This window comes from Candida parapsilosis, contig 005806, assembly GCF_000182765.1.
Source record: "Candida parapsilosis strain CDC317 annotated contig 005806".
NCBI lineage: Eukaryota > Fungi > Ascomycota > Pichiomycetes > Serinales > Debaryomycetaceae > Lodderomyces > Lodderomyces parapsilosis.
In genome coordinates, this window is record NW_023503279.1 from 445,349 (window position 1) to 468,045 (window position 22,697).

The 22,697-nt window shown below is 37.4% G+C and overlaps 8 protein-coding genes across 8 annotated transcripts; 5 read left to right on the forward strand and 3 right to left on the reverse strand. All coding sequences in view use genetic code 12, as the record gives it.

The window, feature by feature from the left end:
- Window positions 1-989: 989 nt before the first annotated feature.
- Window positions 990-3,671, reverse strand: BUB1 (protein kinase; the record flags this gene model as incomplete). Its single annotated transcript, XM_036807553.1, has 1 exon — window positions 990-3,671. One exon carries the CDS (start codon window positions 3,669-3,671, stop codon window positions 990-992), a length of 2,682 nt encoding a protein of 893 aa, XP_036664378.1.
- A 164-nt stretch (window positions 3,672-3,835) lies between these two features.
- CPAR2_301910 (GPI-anchor transamidase subunit) lies at window positions 3,836-5,659 on the forward strand (the record flags this gene model as incomplete). Its single annotated transcript, XM_036807554.1, has 1 exon — window positions 3,836-5,659. One exon carries the CDS (start codon window positions 3,836-3,838, stop codon window positions 5,657-5,659), a length of 1,824 nt encoding a protein of 607 aa, XP_036664379.1.
- A 49-nt stretch (window positions 5,660-5,708) lies between these two features.
- Window positions 5,709-6,611, reverse strand: CPAR2_301920 (Elongator subunit; the record flags this gene model as incomplete). Its single annotated transcript, XM_036807555.1, has 1 exon — window positions 5,709-6,611. The coding sequence occupies one exon, from the start codon at window positions 6,609-6,611 to the stop codon at window positions 5,709-5,711; it is 903 nt and encodes a 300-aa protein (XP_036664380.1).
- A 220-nt stretch (window positions 6,612-6,831) lies between these two features.
- CPAR2_301930 (mRNA-binding U2 snRNP complex subunit) lies at window positions 6,832-10,035 on the forward strand (the record flags this gene model as incomplete). The annotated part of the gene is made up of 1 exon (XM_036807556.1): window positions 6,832-10,035. One exon carries the CDS (start codon window positions 6,832-6,834, stop codon window positions 10,033-10,035), a length of 3,204 nt encoding a protein of 1,067 aa, XP_036664381.1.
- A 112-nt stretch (window positions 10,036-10,147) lies between these two features.
- Window positions 10,148-11,467, reverse strand: CPAR2_301940 (uncharacterized protein; the record flags this gene model as incomplete). The annotated part of the gene is made up of 1 exon (XM_036807558.1): window positions 10,148-11,467. One exon carries the CDS (start codon window positions 11,465-11,467, stop codon window positions 10,148-10,150), a length of 1,320 nt encoding a protein of 439 aa, XP_036664382.1.
- A 682-nt stretch (window positions 11,468-12,149) lies between these two features.
- CPAR2_301950 (Smc5-Smc6 complex subunit) lies at window positions 12,150-13,370 on the forward strand (the record flags this gene model as incomplete). The annotated part of the gene is made up of 1 exon (XM_036807559.1): window positions 12,150-13,370. The coding sequence occupies one exon, from the start codon at window positions 12,150-12,152 to the stop codon at window positions 13,368-13,370; it is 1,221 nt and encodes a 406-aa protein (XP_036664383.1).
- Window positions 13,371-16,855: 3,485 nt separating this feature from the next.
- Window positions 16,856-18,901, forward strand: NCP1 (Ncp1p; the record flags this gene model as incomplete). Its single annotated transcript, XM_036807560.1, has 1 exon — window positions 16,856-18,901. The coding sequence occupies one exon, from the start codon at window positions 16,856-16,858 to the stop codon at window positions 18,899-18,901; it is 2,046 nt and encodes a 681-aa protein (XP_036664384.1).
- Window positions 18,902-21,183: 2,282 nt separating this feature from the next.
- IPK1 (inositol pentakisphosphate 2-kinase) lies at window positions 21,184-22,650 on the forward strand (the record flags this gene model as incomplete). The annotated part of the gene is made up of 1 exon (XM_036807561.1): window positions 21,184-22,650. The coding sequence occupies one exon, from the start codon at window positions 21,184-21,186 to the stop codon at window positions 22,648-22,650; it is 1,467 nt and encodes a 488-aa protein (XP_036664385.1).
- Window positions 22,651-22,697: the final 47 nt, after the last annotated feature.

Here is a 22,697-nt window from a genome sequence, read left to right on the forward strand (position 1 = left end):
TGACCATACCGGTTTCTTGTCACGGACAGAAAAGGGACCATGTTGTTTTGAACAGAGTTGGTTCAATATTGGTTCTTCCGGTATGGATCAATAAAGCACTGCATGATTTGATTGTTACTCCCTTGCTTGAAAAAGGAATTCATGAAATGACGACTCGATTGTGGTAAAAAAAAAAAGAGAAATAATATTAAAAACAAAAATTAAAAAAAAAAATAAAAATAAAAATTAAAAATAAAAATAAAAGTAAAATTAAAGAAGATATTATATGAAGATATTATATGAAGATACGCAATCGTTCGTCATAGGAATGGATTCAACACGTTGTCCATGCCACCTCACAATCTGGTCTTTTTTTTTGGTTTATGTTGATATTGGTTTCCCCCGAACAAATTCATTCTTTGCCTTGTTATAATTGCTGGTTATATTAGTCACAAAAGCTTTTTGATGTCTTTCTACTATTGAAAAAAGAGATGCTATGTTTGCTTGTTACATTTAATGCTGTTGCTGTATATTACAGGTTTGTCTAATTTGACATAAAATTTTGATCTTTCTCTCACTCCTTCTCTGAAGAGCGCTTTCTTTTGATCACTTTGTCTCCCAGTTTCTGTTTTCATAACAAAGAGGTAGCTCGATGCGTTAAGTTCTTAGTCCAATAAACAGAACATGTCCATACTGTAAAATCCGATAATGTTTGATGTAGTGCAACATACGATTATTCTAAACTCCCACCCACGTCAATGGGTTTTGGTGTTAGAACACTTCCATTAAAGAAACCTTAGTTTGAAAATATCACCTTCATGCTCATTCGTAGACGACAAAATCTTGAGAATAGAGTGGTGAGCCATATCTCTGCCATCAAACATCAAGCAAAGTCAACAGATCGATTACGAATGGCAGCCGTATCCGGTGCCACCCAGCTTCGAAGATCATGGTATTGAGAATCCAGTAGCTCTCTTTACCTCAGATACATTTTGAGCGGCCTCTGAGTACTACGCCAACCCCATCTCCTTTTCGAGCGAGATGATGGCACTTTTCAAATTTCCAGCCTCTGCATAATCCTCTAACCACTCTTCAAGCTTTTCGCGTATCTTTCGCAATTTCAACGTGTTGGGCTCATGACCTGTTTTGCTAGTCGGATTCAACAAATCATTGAAAAGTTTTTGCCACAATACGGGTTGCCAAAACCTCGATAAACTACGTCTCAATCGAGTCTTGCCGTCAACTTCTGTTAGTTGCAAGCATTCATTAAATAGTAAAATATGAATCGAATTGGCAAGACCAAAATAATCAATTTCAAAAGTCCATGAATTTGCAGTCATCCACGTCATAAAGTTGGTGTCGAGTTGATCATTGAACGAAGAAAATACAGTTCCTTTTGGAAATTCTGTCAAGTCAATCGATTCGTTAAAGTTTATCAACGTGAGTTGCTTTTTGTCCCAACCATTTCTTCCGTTCCGGTTGAAATTTTTGGAAAAGTTTCTATCTTCGCATTTTGCAAAATTGATCATACAGTTCTCGAGACTTATCTTTCCATGTATGATATCCATTCCGTGTAAAGCTTCAGTGGCTTGAAGTAGTCTTATCGACAAAAACATTGCCAAACACTCATCGATTGGTTTCCCTTTTGTTTCATAAGTATTAACGACATCCAACAAATTGCCCTGTGGGTAATGTTCAAGCACCAAATAGCTTTCATCGCTAAAGCTGTAAAATTTCTCTGCTCTCACAAACTGTTTTTCATGTGAAAAATATTTTAGCAATCTTCTTTGAATTCGGCAAAGTATAAAGTATTCCCACGAAGTCGCTGGTCGCTGAATCTTCAAAACCTTCAAACATCCTGACTCCGACTCAACCAAACATACAAGCGAACGCTCCTGTCTTTTCAAACATGAAAGCAAAGAATACATCTCATCCTCTAAGCATCTGATAATCATTGAATGGGAGGAAGATTGCGAGTTGAAATTATCAAAGGAATCCAAAATTTTGAAAAATTGATTGGCATTCTTACCAGTTTTATCAGAATATCCAGGATATGTGGTCAAGGGGATCACCAAGTTTTGCAAAATTCCTCGCCTAATGTCTGCATTGTAAGGATCTGTAATCTTCGTGTTGTGTTCTCCTGCCCCCTCCTTCGATGAAGGGTGGAAACGGAACGGAGAGCTTACGTGGTCTATGGCATGTGCATGAGTATGGGGTTCATCAACTTGAGTTGGAATTAAAGGCTCTTGTTTCTGCTGTACAGCTTTCATTTGTGGGTGCATGGTTTCGGTGACGAAACCATCGAAATTCGTGATAGTGGGGTCGTCAATTCGGGTATCGGTAAAGCCGTTCTGATCGCATGATTGCGAAGCTTGATTGAAGATATCAAACACCTCGTTTTTAGCCATTTTTGAGTACATGGTAACAGTAGGGTCCTTAGGAGCAAGTTTTGTTGTGTCATCCATCGTAGGAAGAGTGAAATTTCCTGCATCTATTTCTCGGTTACTACTTGGAGTTGTCTTCTTATCATGCTTTGTTTCAGACTCTCTAGTCTGGAGAGTTCTCCTCTGCATAGCCAACAACTCAACTGAGCTAATTTCAGAGTCCACGTTCGAGTATAATAACTCCATGTTTAACATTACCTTTTCTGGTCTTTTTCCTGGAGCCTCAATTAATGTATACACATGGCGACTATCTTTGCATGACTGTATCAGTCGGTGAGTCCCGGTATCTTCAACTTGAATAATGGCAGTGTTGGATGAGTCGTCACAATAGATTTGCAATTTCTCACTCGCAACAACGGGTCCAATGTTTTTCTGTGGCAAAATCTGACCACTCCATCTCGTTGGGGCTATGGTGTTTTCTTTTACACGCGATCTTCTAGACTCTAATGGTTGATCCAGAGTATTTTCGTTCTCAAATGCTGATTGTATAGAATTCAAATCAGTTTCCGCGTTGTCTTGAAATACATCGATTTTACTCCTTTTGATCGGTTTCATTTCACTTTCGGATTCAATTCTCCTTCCCTGTTTTAAGTCTAATGCCCTTCTTATATCCTCGCTAGGAGACAAAACGGATACATTCCTTGCCGACAAGCGTTCTCTGAAATTCTGAAATGATCTTTCGAGTCGCCCGAGAGGGAAAGCACTGTTTTGAATCCCTATTTCGTAAACGCAGTTCGCATCTGCATATTTATTCTTTAGCTCCAAATGGTGGGCAAACTCTTCATAAAATCGAGCCAATTTGGTTCCAATTCCTTTGGTCGCTAGATATATGTACGCATCTCTAGGTGTATCATGGTACTCGATGTACTCAAGCCAAACCTTCAAATACCTAGAATCGTTCTTGTAATGGGGAACGTCTCTAAACTTTGATGCACACCGTTCTAAAAGACTAAACAATCCACTTGATGAACTAGCCCCTTGGAGGAAATTTCTATGCGTCCAATCTATGTAGTTCAAATACACTTGTAACGGATCGTCCAATTCTTCAAAATCCTTCAATTCCTGTTCAAACTGATTCCGTTCGTGTTGAAGTTTTGTTTTCAATCCATCAAGAGAAAGGTTGCGTGTAGTGACCAATGTTTTCGCCAATTTTGTTACTGGCCTCCCTCCTTGTAATGGAATTATATTCTCTTTCTCCTCCTCTATAACTCTGGCAGTTTGTTGTGGCGCCAGACTTGGTCGATGCATAATCTTAACCTACTAGTAGCAGTAGTAGTATAAAGAAAGTGCCTTACGAAAGTATAAACAAAGTCGCGACTTTTAAGATCGTGATGATAATTTTTTCAATTTTCTGAAAATACACACACGCAAAAGTCGATTCTCATTCTGCATTCCATTTGTCATCATTCACCATGGGCATTTTAGGAACTTGTCTCATTGTGCTAAGTTGTTTTAGCTTCGCATACGGAGATGCATCCTACCAAGAAACCTTGAATTTGAGGCCATTGCCGAGAAACAAATTACTTTCTACTTTTGATTTCAAAATAGATTCGTTGCCATTTGATCCCTCCTACCAGGGTACGCCCGACGGCCCTCAAAAGAATTTAAATCACTATACCTTATTCCCAAGCTCACTCGGTCCAATAATAGAATCAACAAATACTAGAGAATTGTCTCTCAGGTTTACGCAAGGTTGGTGGGATGCTCAATCGTGGGGCAAACTACCCTACGATGGTTCATTCAGTGGTGGAACTGGTGTTGAAGTTTTGGCATTGATTGAAGCACCAAGCATAGATGTTGCGCGGAAACACTGGTCGAGGTTGACAAAAAATCTATCGGGATTTTTCTGTGCATCTTTGAATTTCATTGACAAAGATATCACCACTTTTCCCAAGTACGCCATCCAGGATTCAAACATTGGCAATTACAAGCCTGAAGCAGGCAACAAACTTTATTTGCTCCGTGCGGCATTACCTAGTGAGCCCGTTTGTACTGAGAATTTGACACCTTTTTTGAAATTATTGCCTACTGGAGGCAAAGCTGGGATATCATCACTTCTAGATGGTCATAAAGTTTTTGATTCGTTATGGCACGGAATGTCAGTGGATATCGTTTCCGAATGCACTGGGGAAGGCCTTTGCAAATTGAACTTGTACCAAACAGTGAGTCAAGTGATCGATATTGTCAGATCCTTGCGTAAAAAGGAAGAAGGTGGGATTCCAAAGCCCACTCCAGGTGAAAAATTGCGATGTGATACTTCCAAGGATTATAATATATGGCAATGCTTTCCATTGAGTGATCCAACCGAATTGCAATGGAGCTTGCAAACGTTGTATGGTCGAACTATCAAAGGACCAGCATTCGAAGGTGATCAGGAAGTCAGCAAGGTTATAATCGACCATGATCCATCCGTATGGAATGTCACTTTGCAAAAGGAAAGTCCGACTTTTGTGGCGACAAGATCTTTCGATACTCATGGCTCAAACACCATAGTGGAGTCAATAACAGAGCCATACGATTATGATTTTAAATTTTCGACATCCAACTCCAGCAAGGTTGTACCCATTGAAGCCCCTCCGTTGTATGTCTCACGTTCATTAACGGGATACTCTTTAGATAAAGGAGGTTTACGTGTTGTTTTCACCAATCCTGGGACCGAAGATGTCACATTCACCTACTTTGAGTCATTACCTTGGTTTATGAGGTTATATTTGAGTACATTGGACATCACTTTGAAGAATTCGACTGGGACCTTCCATATCAAAGATCATTCACAGTTTATAAGGAGTAGGTGCTATAAACCTGCTGTGGATCGTGAGAGACCATCCCATTTAGAGTTTGTCTTTAGCGTTCCTGCGTTGCTGACTTTGGCATTAACGTATGATTTTGATAAATCGTTGCTACTATATCGAGAGTACCCGCCAGATGCCAATCACGGATTTGATGTTGAGCCAGCTGTGATCAGGGTCAAGAATGAGAACAATGGTGGTGTTTATGAATTTCGAACAACTAGTTTATTATTGACATTACCGACTCCGGATTTTTCAATGCCCTATAATGTGATTATATTGACATGTACGGTCTTGTCGTTGGCGTTTGGCACCATGTTTAATTTATTAACAAAAAAAACGGTTACAGAGGAGGAATTTGAGCTTGCTTCACAGCAAACTAATTTAGCCAAACTCAAGCGAGCCATTTCCTCAAGGGTCAACATGCTCAAAACTAAAGTAGAATAGATTGACAAAAAGAGCCTTTTTTTTTTTCCTACAGCATCTATATTTGTACTTAAAAAGGATCTTCGTATGGATCTTCTTCATCGTAATCATCATCTTTCTCAAATTCGTAAACAATAGCTCCTCCTGATGACCCGAGCGTCTCTTGTGCTTGCATGAAGGGTAATTCGACCTGTTCTCTGGCCAACTTTTGTTTGCTGCTGGTGGTCAAGTTAAATGTAGTCAAATTTCTCAACATCTCTTCCACCTCCTCCTCCTCTTCTGCCACTTCTGCCGATGAAGCTTCATTAAAGACTTCGTATGTATGACTTTTGCTGTGTATACTAAATTTGTAAATGAGTGACCGGCCAGATTTTCTTCTATTTGTTAAAATTAACTTGAAAGCATCACTGTTCAACTGCGCATTGATGGTAAAGTTCAACCTCAGTACGCTTTGTTGCAAATTTTCGTTGTCGATTGACTGGTTCAATAATGGTTCAACTTCCAAAATGGTGCTGGCAATATACATGAGCAAGGAAAGACTCGATGGATAATTTACATGCCTAGTGAAAGGTTCCACACAGTTCGTATGATAAGTAGCGACTATAACCACGTTTGGGCCCACAATATTGGCTATAAAGTGAGTCAAACTTTCATTTGGAATGTAATTTAATGAGTCAATCATAACAACCGACTTGGGGGCTGGAGAGCCATTCTTTGTATGCGATTTAATAAACAGTATAGCCTGGTCAATATTTTCATTAGTGCAGTCAAAAAAGTCAGTCGCGTATTGTGGCTGATTCACTGTTTCAAATGATATGTAGATTATCTTGTGGTTGTTACTAAGATGATGTGCATATTCCTGTATTAAGTGAAACGACGATTGAGTTAAAGAATCTAGAATCAAGTGGAAAGATGAGTTTCCTCGTAGTGACAAAAGTCTGGTTAATAAAACAGTAGCATTGAGGTTGGACATTAGGTACAATGTATTTTGAAAAGTAAAGACGTTTCTGGAGAGATGATGCCTTTTTGCAGATTTGATAAAACCCTGCGTGCGACATGAAACTTTTACAAATTGCAAAGCAAAAATTATTAATAACACACACACACACACACACACACACACATACACACACATATATATATATATATATATCTATATACGCACACGCTACAAACCTACGCCATCAAAAGTCATGCCACATAAGGGGGGTAAAAACAGCCTAGCGGGGAACTACTCAATACTGGACATTTTGAAGAAGGAGCTAATCAAGGAATTTGAGCATGACGATTCGATATCAAGCAAGGCCTTGCAAGATGATATACATCAAAATGATTACAATCAGCAAAGATTCCAAAGAAGCGTTGAGTTGAATTTTGATAAAGAGAAACCCAAACACGATGAATCTCATCTACGACTGATAGAGTTGAAAAAAGGGAAACCAAATACTGCCATCATAGAAAACGATACTCGAGAAACTTCACGAAAGAGAAAATCAAGTGCCATCGAAGATAATGAGGTGGAGTTAGCATCGAAATTGACAGCGTCTTCTGATATCGTCAAAATCTCAAGCGGAGATAATTTGCCGGTAGGGGAGGGGATACCACTTACGGATGAGGTGTTAGAAAAAATACTCCCTGAAGGATTTACGCCACTCCGACCTCCTCGTGACCACCAACAAAGTACAGAACCCGGAAAGAATGCCGTAGGGACAGAAAGCAAGTACTACATACCCCCCATGAATCAATCCAGTAACATTCCCTCATCGTTGGTCCCAACGATATCATTAGCACACAAGGATCTTGAAAATGTTAAGGAAGAGGATGTAAAGCATTTTGGGCATCTCTTAAAGCTATCAGAAGAGGACGCCGAAGGGGATACAAAAAGAGAAGTTCAATCGATGAAGCTAATACTCAAGGTTAAAAATGGCTCTCAAATAGTGAGGAAACGAGCCATGAGGACATTGACCCAAAATGCGGAAAAGTTTGGACCGAAGTTGCTTTTAAAGCAAATTCTCCCTGTTTTGTTGGAGCCTGTCTTAGGAGAACAAGAGCGCCATTTGTTGGTGAAACTTGTAGGGAGAATCATCACTCAGTTGAATGTGTCAATTCAACCTTTCACCCAAGAGCTAATTCACGTTCTATCTCCGTTCTTGATTGAAGAGGACTCCACGATACGTAGTGAGACTCGTGATATTTTGACAAATTTGACCAAGGTTGTTGGTTTTGGTGGTATGATTTCATCATTGAGACCGGATTTGGATCATGTTGACGAGTATGTGAGGAACCTTACCTCTAGGGTTCTTGCAATAGTGGCAAATACTCTCGGCCTTGGTCAGTATTTACAATTCTTGAGGGCGGTTGTCACTTCACGAAAAAATTGGACAGCGAGACACACAGGTATCAAGTCGATCCAGCAGTTGTGTATTCTTTTAGGTAACGGAAATGGGTCAATGATTTTGCCACATTTGAGCTACATTGTCAAAACTTTAGCACCAGCAATCAACGACGAAGCTCCGCAAGTTAGAAATATAACCGCGTTATCGTTGGCTCAATTGGCAGAAAATGTAGCACCTTATGGTATTGATGCCTTCGAACCAGTTTTGGAGCTACTATGGAATGAGACTAGGAGACAACGAGGAAGAGGATTAGCAACGTTTTTGAGATGTATTGGTTCATTGATTCCGCTCATGAATTTTGATCCTCGATACGATGAGTACACCAATTTCTATACAGCCGAGTTGGCATTTTTGATTTCTCGTCAATTTCAAGCACCTGATGAGGATATGAGAAAAACGGTTTTAAGAATTATTACGAATTTACCTCTTTCCAAAAAAATTGTGCCCGAATATGATGTGAAACTTATTAAACCATTTTTTCAGGCATTTTGGAACAGACGTACAGCCTCTGATAATTTACAAGTGACAAAGCTTGTTGTTACTGCAACTAATAAATTGGCAGCCCAATTTGATTTTGTAACCATTTTGGGATATGTTATACATTTTGCCAAGGATGAAAATGAACAACTAAGAAGATTAGCGGTAGAAGCACTTCATACTATTGTCGGAAGCAAACCTGATGAAACAATCGGGTTAAGCTCTCGTCAAGTTGAGTCCTTGGTTGATAGCGTTTTGTTTGCATTTCAAGAGCAAACAGCTCAACGGCAGATCTATTTACTAGCGTTTAGCTCAGTTACAAAAGCATTGGGAGTGAGAATGAAGCCGCATCTTAATTCCATCATTAGTTCTGTTTTGTACCGAATGAAGAATAAGTCCCCAGAAGTGAGACAACAATCTTCGGATTTGATTTCCATCATTGCCCCCGCAATTAAATCATCTTTTGAGCATGACGATGTGTTGTTGCAAAAATTGATTTTGATTTTGTATGAATCCTTGGGTGAGGTGTATCCCGATGTGTTGGGTTCAATAATAAATGCCCTACACTCTTGTATTAGTTCCATTGACACCAAAACCTTGTTGTCGATGAATAATCCATCCATCAATCAAATTTTGCCCACATTAACTCCTATATTGAAGAATCGACACGAAAAAGTTCAGGAATCTAGTGTTCGATTAATTGGATTGATTGCCACTAAAAACGCTGAAACAATAAATGCCAAAGAATGGATGCGTATATGTTTTGACTTGTTGGAAATGTTGAAATCAAATAAAAAGAGAATAAGAATTGCTGCAAATGCAACATTTGGTTATATTGCCAAGACTATCGGACCACAGGATATCATTGTTATGTTATTGAACAATTTAAAAGTACAAGAGCGACAATTGAGAGTATGTACAGCTGTTGCCATGGCAATAGTTGCAGAAAACTGTCAACCTTTTACGGTGTTGCCAGCAATTATGAACGAGTACAAGACTCCGGAACGAAATATTCAAAATGGTGTTTTAAAAGCATTGAGTTTTATGTTTGAATATCTTGATGGTAATACCACCAAGGATTACGTGTTTGCCATTACTCCCTTGTTGGAGGACGCATTGCTTGATCGAGACTTGGTTCATCGTCAAATTTCCGCCACTGTAGTTAGTCACATTGCCTCAAATTGTTTCGGCATGGGTCTTGGTTGTGAATATGATGAAGTTTTCACTCATTTATTGAATTTGATTATGCCAAATATTTATGAGACTTCCCCACATGTGATTGCTCGTATTTTGGAGAGTTTGGACTCGTTGAGATTAGTATTGGGGTCTGGCGTGTTTATGAATTATGTGTGGGCGGGACTTTTCCATCCGGCAAAGAAAGTAAGAACCCCATTTTGGAAGCTTTTCAATAGTGCATATGTTCAATGCAGTGATGCTCTTGTGCCATACTATCCTAATTTGTCAAAAATACCGGAACAGGAAGAAGCTCGGTTCAAGATTGAAGAGTTAGACTTACGATTGTGAAGGACTGGATGCTATATGTATGTATCTATGTATTTATAATGCAAAGTGAAGTTCTAGATGAGTAAGTGCAAAAAGTAAACATTGGGGGTATAATTAAATGCTAGCTTTGGTGTTATTGTGTGTAGGTGGGTTCGACCCTAATTGGGTAAATTGCTTCCACTTGGGACAAGGTGCGATTTTCCTGTGCACCACTGGGGTGCATATTGCCAGTAGTATCGTTGACTTGCCTGTTGTTGCAAATATGTGCACTTTTATAGGGAGATGCTATGTCTTGCTGGTGTTGCTTCTGTTGGTGGTGGTAGAGATGGTGATAAACTTCAACCCCAAGCATACCTTCCTCATCTTGAGGAACTCTCCCATCGTATTCCTCTACTGGCTGCTCTTGCCCCTTCTTCTTCTCCTCATCATCTACTTCTTCTTCCTCTTCTTCTTCTTCTTCCACCAAGTCATCTTCTTCAAAGTTTTCACCATTTTCACCTTTGGGCAAGGGAATTTCTTCTTCATTGAAGTACAATCTATTGACATATCGCGTAACCTTTTGTGCTTGTAATTCCAATACATCATCAATATCACCCAAATCAATAACAACACCTACATCTGAGTCAGTTGTTGAATCTGAAATTGAAACTACTCCTGGGTAACAATTGAGGTTGAAATATTGGGTTGAATCTTCATCATAAGCAATTGCCAATGGAACTGACGATAACCAACTGCGAATCTTTTCTCTATATCCCATATTTGCTGATTTTCGTGGATTTAAAAAGTCATATACATCAATAGTAGTTTCTGGTGGCAAGATTTGTAGTTGTTGCAAAATTGAAGAGTTGTTGTTGTTGTTGTCGTTGTTGTTGTTATGATGCAAGTGGTGACCAGCTCTTGAGAATTCCAATTCAGCATCACCAGGTAAATTCCGAGGAATTTTGTCATCATTACAACCAAATATATCAAATTTTTGAAGTGGATGGTGAAAATCAGGGTCGGTGATTTGAAATCCTGGTGATGGCTGTTGTAGTTGTTGTCGTGAATTGTCCACTCTCACTCCATATTCCCGTTCATCTTCTTGTTCATCTTCAGGAACTTGGTGTAGAGGACTTTTAAGTTGGGGGATATTTTTCTCTTTGGCGGCTGTCATTTGACTTGAGTTTGTGTTGACAATAGGGCGAACTGCAGTAGGAGCAGCAGTAGTAAAAGCAGCAGCAGCAGCAGAGGGAGAAGCAACAGGTAATCCGTGTGTGGCAGAAGTAACAAATCCAGGAAAGAATGACAGGTAACGATAGTTTTGTTGACCAGTTGCGTAGTAATTCTTTGTATCTTGATGATGATGATAATGGTTACCACCAAATCGGTTCTGTTTATTATTTGTTACCTGTGTGTTGTTGTTGTTATTGGTGGTGGCGGTGGTGGTATTTAAGTTTGATTTGAAATAAGGCATTTAGATTGAAATACGTTGATACTCTTTTGAAAACAAAGGGAACAAGTAAAAGGAGTTGAAGGATGTGTATATGTTGTGTGTATTGAGTTATATATTCTTTTGGTGATAAAAGAGAAGTTTTGCAACACATTTCATAAAAGACACCCAACAACAACAACAACAACAACAACAATAACAACGTCAAGAACAATAGCGTCAAGAACAACAACGTCAAGAACAAAAACAACAACAACAACAACCATTAGAGAGATAGAGATCTTGAGAGATCATGAGAGACAGGGAGAGACACATAAGTCTCCTTCCCTCCCATAGTTTAGTTATTACTATTGGTAAAGTAACCATATTCTGTCACAATAGATGTAGTTATATATGTAGGTTACAGCGTATTCTATCTTACTACAACTATATTCGAGCAAACGGTCTACAACTAGTAGTAGTAGTAGTAGTATTTGGTGATAGTGGTGAGTTAGTAGTAAGTAAGTAAGTAAAGTATGGTTGTTAGTATATTAAGGAGAATACTCCTTTTATTAAATAAAGTAACACAAACGCGTGTCGTAAATAACTTTTAAATTTCCCTCCATCAAAAAGCAAGAGAAATCTTTATCAAAAGCAAACTGACTCAAATCATACTAATCACTTGTCTTTCCAGAAACATAACTGCTTCTGCCTCGTCCAATATATCATGCCTAAAAGAAAGATTCCTTTAGAAGAACTAGGAGTTGATGGAAATGACCAAGACTATGAAGTTGCCGATGAGGAATATGTTGATGAACAACAAAAACTACGCACTAAAAGGCAGCAGCGTACTCATGAAAGACATAGCACTGAAACTGATTTAGATTATGAAGATGCCAATACCAATACCAATAACAGAGACAATGGTGTACTTGGTTTGGATCCGGAAGGAGAGAAGGTACATGATGTCAACTATATTGTCAAGTTGATTTTAACAAAAGATGCTAGAGGTCAAAACTTTCAAAAACAGCATATAAATCAGTATCTTACTAACAAGAGATTCAAATCAGATTCATTGCTAGATGATGCTATTGCTATATTGGAAAACGTTTATGGATTAACCTTGGTCGATGCGCCCACAGCTAAACAAGAAAAAAAGTTTAATGCAAGTCACGGAGATCAAAGAAATGTGATTGATACCCTGAATGCCAATGGTGGTGTAAATGGTGGAAATGGTGACAAAATCACAAAGAAAACCCCACCAAGAAATAGGTTCTTTTTGGTTAGTAATCTTCTGCAACCGGCACAACAAGTATTGGGTGATTTATGGATGACAACAGTAAATTCTTCACTAGATAAGACCAAGATTGGGGACACCAGATTCTTTTTACCTAAATTTAAACAAAGCATTTTACCCAAACTGAATTCAGACTTGGTTAAAACTGGGATAATGATGCTTGTAACCACTTTAGTTATATTATCAGAGAATCACATCATGGAATCACAATTGATCCGGAGTTTGAGAAAATTTGGTATATCTGACAATAACGCTATGAAGAATAGCAATATAAATATGAATTGGGAAGATGTTTTAAAAGAGTTGGTTAGTCGTGAATATTTAACCAAATTGCAATTAGCTGATTCAGAAAAGGATAAAATTTATGCGATATCATTGGGGAGAAGAAGTTTAGCTGAACTAGAGCCAACAGGAGTGTATGAATATATTAAGACATTGTATGGGTCTGATTTCAATGAAGTAATAGCCGATAGGACAAGAGTGACTATTGAAAGAGCGTATAAGGTTGACTTGAAAGAGGAAGCCAAGCAAGCAGAAGCACAAAGACTTGCAGAAGCACAAGGACATGCAGAAGCACAAGGACTTGCAGAAGCACAAGGACATGCAGAAATATCTAATGGTCAAGGGCTAGAGACAACACAGATAATGTAAAGATGCATTCGACGACAGTAGCATTTTGCATGGATGAAGAACATAACTTTCTCCAGCTCAACGTATGACATAATTGTGTGTGAAGATAAATCATTGTGTTTAGTAGTGTTCAAAACCCTACAATGTTTGTCTGTTTGGCTTTCAATTGTCACCTTTGAGACCTGGTAATGTAGTTAAAGAGCTTCTTTCAAAGGGGAATGAAAAATTGCTGCACACTTTGCTCCTCTAGATTTCGTCTTTATGAGTACTCGATAACACTATTTCGTGTTGGTATTGTTGAAAAACTGTCGCACTCATTCCACACCCTTTGCATATTAACCCTACATAGGTGAACAATAACTGGCTTGGTCAGACATTACAATCCATGAAACAGTTTTCGATACATTGACACCCTCGTAATGTGCAAACTCCATGAGTAAGAGTTCGCCATTCGTAGTGGAGACGAATCACTGTCAAACGACAACATTTGATATTCATGAATAAACGGCCGATAGAAGCTGTAAAGTCTTTTATGATTTCACCAATATCGAGCACCGTTTGAGGCAGGTTATGTTTGAAAAGCTACACTAACGAACAATTCTGGGATTGCGATTGGGTAGGTGACGCAGCACACGAAAGTATTGAACTGAACTCAGCTTCATATCGCTTGCGAGAGAAGGGTGGGGCGCAAAGTCCTGTAATGTATTTTGAAATCAGGCTGATGGTGTCAAGCGAAAGCAGGTGCCGACCAGAAGGAACCAAAAAACATTGAGTAATTGTATCGTAGCTCGGCAACATTGCTACAGAATAAACTAATGGTTTGAAGAAACAGAAGTTGATGAACATGTACTTCAATAAGCTAACTCCTTTTAGTTAAGCTCACGTGATCTCTTGAAGAGATCACGGTTCTAGTTGAGCACTAGCATGATGCTCCCTCCCGATGCTTCAACAAGATTTACAAAACTAGAGATACGCATTATATAAGCTGTCACTACTTTAAGGTATACATTGTGTGAACTGCCACCACGCTAAATGTACGCACTATGTAAGATGACCCTATAGCTCAGTGAAGAGATGAATAGTATACTTTGCTTTCGGATTGATCTCGCTCATTTGTATCTGATACAAATCTGTTAACCAATTTGCAGCATCTTCTGTTTTTTCTTGATTTTGAAACAAAATTTTCATTCCAAGCATTGAAAGAATAACACCCCCTCTTTACAAAGGTAAGCTTAAACATTATTATGCTCCTCAACTCTGTATCTGGATGCTTTGAGTATGCTTTCAATAATGTTATTCGTTACAATATTTCAGCATAACAAATTACTTAATAAAGAGGTCATGCATTCTTTTTCTCTCCAATTGAAATTTTGGTTGCAAAACTTTTTAAACAAGCACGAATACGCACTGATGTTTGTACACTGAGACTTGGTAGTTAGAAAGAGGCTAGAAAAGGATCGGGATGAGCTTCACTGTATTACCTAGTGGAGAATTTATTGCACCAGTGTAGATCTGTTGATTGAACACATTCAAGTTGATGCTCTTGTCAACACAAACTATATAACTACATAATTCACTTCCATAACAACAAAAGCTTAGTTCCAATAGATGGGATAGCATCTGATATTCAAAATTGAATAGCTTACCTCTATTAAGTGATCCACCATTTACACCTTTTTGATATTCTCTTGAAAATCAAATACAAACCGCCAAAAAAATTCCCCCAAAAACACTTTGAATGATTCTTCTTTTCCTCTTCTTTTTCTTTTCTTCTTCCCTCTTCAGCAATATGACCGAATCATTGGTGCCTAAACCCCCCTTTGGTCCGCACACCAGGTGGAATACAAGGACGAGAAGAAAAGCTCAGGACCATAATTATTACAGCCGTTTGAATGTTACGACCGCAACAAATTATGCAAATGCTTACATCCCGATTTTGGATGAAGTCATTCCCCCCACACCTTTGATGGTCATTTATGTATGGCTGTGGTAGGTTCATAATGCCAGTCAAAAATGAAGCCATGCATGCGAGGAGTGGTGCAAAGAGTCCACAAGTCAAGGGGCGTTGGTTCTCGTAGGCATGGCGGCTCAACAGATTGTAAATAACTTCATTGGAGGGGCATACATTGTCATTGATTTCCATGTTCAATCAATTTTCGAGTTATCTCTGATTTCAGTTTTGTGGTTTTCTTTTACGTTAATTCCGTCGTCTGATTACCCCACTCTAAACTAGAGGACAATAGAAGATTTTCGTTGTGATGAAATGCCGTTGAATATTCAGTAACAAGGAATCTTTTAATAGTTTGGACTGTTTGCTGTAAGTGTATGACAAGATATGCTATCTATTGAAATTTACATGGGACCAGTGAGCAAATATCCTGGCAAGTGTTTCCATCTTTTTGGATCATCTTGATGCAAAAAAAAAAGTATTGTGCTGAACTGTACCAAAATAGCTCTTGTCTTTACTGCTGAGAGAAGAAAAGAACTGATAGGTAACGGTCAGCATTGCTGTTAAATTTGTATTGTGGGGATATATAGAGCATGCACTACTGTTAAATATGATGCAAAAGGGGGAGTTAAGCTTCTATCGCAGGTGAGATTCCTTCTTCTAACTCCGGTGAATGTTGTTTAGGCAAATAATTTCGATTGTGATTGTGCTTCTTTCGCATGTGTTAAATTAGTACTGCTCCTCCACATACTTGATTTCCAAAAGGGGAAATGAGTTCTGTACAAAAGATACATATGAGAATGGGCTCTAGCGATCCAGTTACATTGTTTAGAATAAGAACAAAGAGTCTTGCAGTAGTACATTACTGAAGTTAATTGTGTTGGGTGGGTTGCTTCTACCCACCCCCACCCCACTAACATCAAATTGTATTGTGTGTGTGTGTGTGTGTGTGTGTGTCGATTTTAATGTCGTGAATTACTCCAAGACACGTCAAAAAATTAAAAAAAAAAAGGAAAGGGACAAAGAAAAAGAAAGGAAAAGAAAAAAAATCACAAGATAAATGGAGAATATGCTTATACGATGGAAGGATTTACCATTATATTTCCAACAAAATTGTATCAATTTCCATCTTACTATCTCTATGATCTGTATCAAGACTTGAGTCTATGCTTACAAGGGAAAATTCCCTGTCAAAGAATGTGGGTGGAGTAATATACAAGGTGTATTTTGTGTGTGTATAGAAGATTGTCCTTATGAATTTCCCGATATTCGCACCACACCACTCACTTCTTTCACTCTGTTGATTTTTTGTTTGTTTTTTTATTCTCTCCAATTTTCTTTTTCATATATTGTCAGCAACAAACCCAAAACACATTCTTTTCTTCTTTTGCTTCTTTTCCATCAGTTTGATTTGAAACTTACTATTGGAGAATAATCAACATCAATTGAGGATATAATAGAGCTTTATACACCATCATCAAGTTATACGACATAATTTTCACCTGATTTTTTTTTTTCCAACACTAGCATAATAAAATACTATATCTCAGCGAAAACCATGGCATTGGACAGATTAGACTTGACAGTGGTCATTGTATTGGCAGTTGCCGTTGCTGCTTACTTCATTAAAAGTCAATATTTCAGTAAACCTGAATCAAGTGGGTTTTTAAACACTGACACAGCTGGAGGTAATTCTCGTGATATTTTGGCAACCTTGACCAAAAACCACAAAAATACTTTGCTTTTATTTGGGTCTCAAACAGGTACTGCTGAAGATTATTGTAATAAGATGTCTCGTGAATTGAGTGCCAGATTTGGGTTGAAAACAATGGTTGCTGATTTTGCTGATTATGATTGGGACAATTTTGGCGATATTAAAGAGGATGTCTTGGTATTTTTCATTATGGCTACTTATGGTGAAGGTGAACCAACTGACAATGCCATTGAATTTGTTGATTTCTTGGATAATGAAGCTGATACTTTGAGTACTTTGAGATTTACTGTTTTTGGATTGGGTAATTCTACTTATGAGTTTTTCAATGCCATTGGTAGAAAAATCAATGAAAAATTGGAATCAAAGGGAGCCGAAAGATTTGCAGAATATGGTGAAGGTGATGATGGACAAGGTACTATGGATGAAGATTTCCTTGCTTGGAAAGATGGTGTTTTTGATTCATTAAGAAACAATTTAAACCTTGAAGAAAAAGAATTGAAGTATGAACCAAGTTTGAAATTGGAAATTAGAGATGATTTGACTATTGATGATTCTTCAGTGTCTTTGGGTGAACCCGACAAGTCATATGTCAATACTAAAGCTGGTACTGATTTGACTAAAGGTCCATTTGATCATTCTCATCCATATTTGGCGCCAATCACCAAGATTAAAGAATTGTTTTTCACCAAGGAAAGATCTTGTGTTCATGTTGAGTTTGATCTTTCCAACTCTAATTTGAAATACACTACTGGTGATCATTTAGCCATTTGGCCATCCAATGCCAATGAATATGTTGAGCTTTTCTTGAAGACATTTGATTTAACTGAACAACGTGATGTGGTGTTTGATTTGAAAGCACTTGATTCTACTTATCAAATCCCATTCCCAACTCCAATTACTTATGAAGCTGTTGTTAGACACCATTTGGAAATCAGTGGTCCTGTTTCGAGACAATTTTTCCTTTCAATTGCTGCATTTGCACCAGATGAAGAAACAAAGACCAAATTAACCACTGTTGCTAATGATAAACAAAAGTATGCTGAAGAAGTTACTCACAAAAAGTACAACATTGCAGATGGGTTATTGTATTTTTCCAATGGGAAGCCATGGACAAAAGTTCCATTTGAATTTTTGATTGAAAATGTTCAACATTTCACTCCTCGTTATTATTCTATCTCGTCGTCATCATTGAGTGAAAAGACTCACATTGATATTACTGCAGTTGTTGAAGCTGAAACTGAATCAGATGGAAGAGTTGTTACCGGTGTTGTGACTAATTTATTGAAAGATGTTGAAATCAACAAGAATTCATCATCTGATAAGCCAATTGTTAGTTATGATTTGAAAGGTCCACGAAATAAGTTTCAAAATTATAAACTACCAGTTCATGTGAGAAGATCTACTTTTAAATTGCCCAGTAGTAGCAAAACGCCAATAATTTTGGTTGGACCGGGTACAGGGGTTGCACCATTGAGAGGTTTTGTTCGAGAAAGGGTGCAACAATTGAAGAATGGAGTCAATGTTGGTCCATCATTGTTATTTTATGGATGTAGGAATGAAGATGAGGATTATTTATACCGTGATGAATGGCCACAGTATGCCAAGGAATTGGGTGAATCATTTGAATTGATTACTGCATTTTCAAGAGCCAATCCAAACAAGAAAGTTTATGTTCAACACAAGATTTTGGAACAAGCTAAAAAGATTAATCAATTGTTGCAAGATGGGGGTATAATTTATGTTTGTGGAGATGCTAGTCATATGGCTAGAGATGTACAAGCATCATTTGCTAAAGTTTTGAGTCAAGAAAGAGGTATTGAGTTGGAAAAGGCTGCTGAGTTGATTAGAAGTTTGAAAGTGCAAAACAGATATCAAGAAGATGTTTGGTAAGTATTGTTGTTTGAACTTTGGTGAGGAGAGGAATAGAAAAGATGGAACATTTTGATAGTTTTCTGGGGATGCATCCTTTATGCTCAGTTAGAGTTTGCGTAGTTGAATTAGTTTGTTGAAGAGTAGATAGTACATGTACAGCATGTTTGTATAGGTATAAAACATTAATACAATACTTGAAAGTACAATATACTTTGATTCGTAGTAGGTGTAAAGTAAAAGTCGGTTTATGAAAATAAGTGAGTGAGAGTGAGTGAGAGTGAGTGAGAGTGAGTGAGAGTGAGTGAGAGTGAGTGAGAGTGAGTGAGAGTGAGTGAGAGTGAGTGAGAGTGAGTGAGAGTGAGTGAGAGTGAGTGAGAGAGTGAGTGTGTCTGTGTGGTCAATATATGAAACCCCGATATACACAATATTCTGATAATGCAACCCTTAGCTATATTGACTGTGTGATCCGAAATGCAGTCTTTTTTGGAGCAGGTGAAGCAGGGTACTCCAGTTAGATTTGATAACTGTATAGGTGTGTAACTAATAGTCACGTGAACGCAAAATATGAAAAGAAAAATTTAAAAACCTTTTGCCATTTTAGTGTCTTCTTCTCTTAATAATCTACATCTTTTGTCACGTATAATCACAATTGTCACTAATAAAGATGAGAAGGTGATAAAGAATCTTCTTTAATAATGTATACGTCTTAGCGGAGTAATATAATTCATTAAAAGAAAGATTTTTTGTATTAAAACCACACTAAGATAAAGCACCCGCTCTTTGTAGTTTGTCTATTATGAGTTTGTTGTTTGTTGTTGTTAAAAATAGAAAAATACAATAAACCAAACAATGACAACATACAAAAAGACATGAATAAATAAATAAATGAAAAGAACTGAATAGTTTTAAGTAAAAACAACAACAACATGAGTTTGTGATTAGCACAGTAAGAAGAAGAGCAATGTAGTTGGTGTTACTTTGCAACTGATGTGTTCATAAACCAAACAGATGGAAAAGATGTGCTTCTTTCTCATTTATGTGCACACAAATAAAGATGTTTTGGAGATAATTATCGCGTCTCTGGGTATTTTTTTACATAATTTGGTAGCTCTACTACTACTACTACTACAACCCCTTTATAAATATATTATAACATATAATATTGTATACATAACACAAGTGTATTATTATTTTAATACCTTTATGTTGGTACCTTTTGTAGGGAAACAACAATTGGCATATTATATATCATAAGTAGTGTATTATATCTATGTGTATAATCTGTATAGACTAAGTTTAGACTAAAAATGTACAGTAATATACTAACATTAAATGCTTAATCTAAATGCTACGATTTTTAAATAACATCTTCCCCTTACTTCTCCTTACAGAACTTTATTTCTGTCTCAGTCTATATTGTAATTGTCTTTAATAGCTTATTTGTTTGTGCTGGAACAATACTATCATTGGTTTGGTGGAGTATACGCAACTGTAACTAGTATATACATACAGATATATATCTAACGCAGAAAATACTTAAGTTTAGTATTAGACTACTACTACTAATTGAGAGTATGGTATCAATGTATGTGTCACACTATGTGCTAAGTTGTGATTCAACAAAGACACAATAAGATAGAATAGGATTGGAAAGAGAATCAATCAATCCAACAAACAAAGGGCGCGAAATGTCAAACAAAAAAAAAAAAGAAAAAAAAAATTTTGTTCAAGGAAAATCAATTAACTTAGACTTACATATACAACAACAACAACAACAACAACAACCCACTATAAGAGCATTAATATTCACTACGCTTGCTACTGAACCATCATCTCATTCATCTGACCTGTCTCACACATACTTGAAATCAATTTCAATTGTATCCCACTCCAAAAATACTCCCTATAATTGCAAAAACAATCATTATTGACAAAACAAAATAAAGGGTATTCGACACGTTCAGAAAACTTACAACCACCCCATTTCACACACCACTCCACTTTTGATCATCCAAGTCAAACACCAATACCTACCAATACGATCCACTTTTCCATCTTCTTTTCGTTTTTTTTTTTTTTTTTTCTTCTTCCAATAACTACAATAACATCACCATTAGTATTCAACTTCAACGAATTCCCACTCCACATACTACTACCACTACTACTACATTCCTACTTCAACTCATCTCAAAAGAATTCCACCCAACTTCTCCCTAGACATATATACACATCTACCAATCACAACATCCATACTGAGTAAATATAATTCACACGCATTGATTCTTTTATCTATCGGGGATATGGAAATATACAAAATCACTTCACCCAAAGAATGGTCATATTTTGCTAATGGGTCAGCCAATATTTTGTTCAAATACACTGGAACTAATGACTACTTAACCCACAAATTATTACGACTACGTTTACTCAAAGAGGACGAAGAATACATTAGTACTTGCGAATTGTATGACTTTATTGAATTAAAGTGTAAACACTTATTTCCTAAACAAATTATTGATATTCAATTGATTGTATTAACTTCAGAATTTGTTCGAGGTTTAGATAGTGCTGGTTTCAAACTACAGTTGAATGAACGATACGGTTTATTAATTCCAAATATATTGGATGGTAATTATACCAAGATTGCTTTACTGAAACATTGCCAACTATACTTGGGAAGTGATGACAACAACACTGCTGGAGGTACGCATGCTGCAAACCAACTACAACAACAGCCACAACAAGTACAACCACAACGATTACAACAACAACCACAACTGACGCAAAGTCGTCAGACATCCACCAATGTCAATGATTACACCTCATTAACCCAGGATATCAATCCGCTAAACTCCGGTCAGGACTTACAACAACAACAACAACAACAACAACAAAAACAACCTCACTTCAACAACAATATCATTCCAGGTGGCCAACTGATGAATGGTAAATTCACTGCTGCTCCCTTAACTTCAGAAAGCACCATCAACTCCATCATATTTGAAATCAAACCTAAATGGCTATACGACAATAAATCGGCAAACTATTGTCGCACTTGCTCACTAAATCAACTTCACAAGGTTCAAAGACACTTTTGTCCTCTTGATTTACTATATCCAAACACAATAGACCAAGGAATCGATGACATTTTTTCCAGAATCCCCCCAGATATTATTAACTTAATTGAAGTGCAAAACAATTTTCCACTAAAACAATTGTTTCGTCAATTCCTATCCAATCCGGATCATAATGTTTTTGCCAAGTTGAAACAATACCAAAAGATCAACAACAAAAATGACTTGATTGAGAATTTAACTTCGTCGCTGGATGTCTCACAAAACTTGTCATTAGTAATGACTTTACGTGATGTGGGATTATTTATAAAGTTTGAAAAGTATGACAAGAATAACAACATTCACAATTCTCACAACAACATAAATAACTTGATAACTTTGCCACCATTAGCATTTTCACCACCACAACCGCCGTCACAGCTGACCCAAATCAATGGATCAGCATCAATACCAGTCTCTGGATCATCACATAATCATCAGGATCAAGACCAATACCAAACCCAAAGCCCTGCGCAAGACCAAAGCAAACAGGGCCAAAAATATCTCGTGACATGCAACATATACGATTTGGATTTGAAGAGTAGAATGAAATACAAGTACTGGCTACAGGTTGAGCATGAATTGCAAGGGATCTACAATCTGAATAATCCAAGCTGGAGACATTGTTGTAAATATGGCGATCAAAATAATTGATTAGTTTCGTAGATTGGTGTCACCGTTTTGTAGTACTTAATAGATAA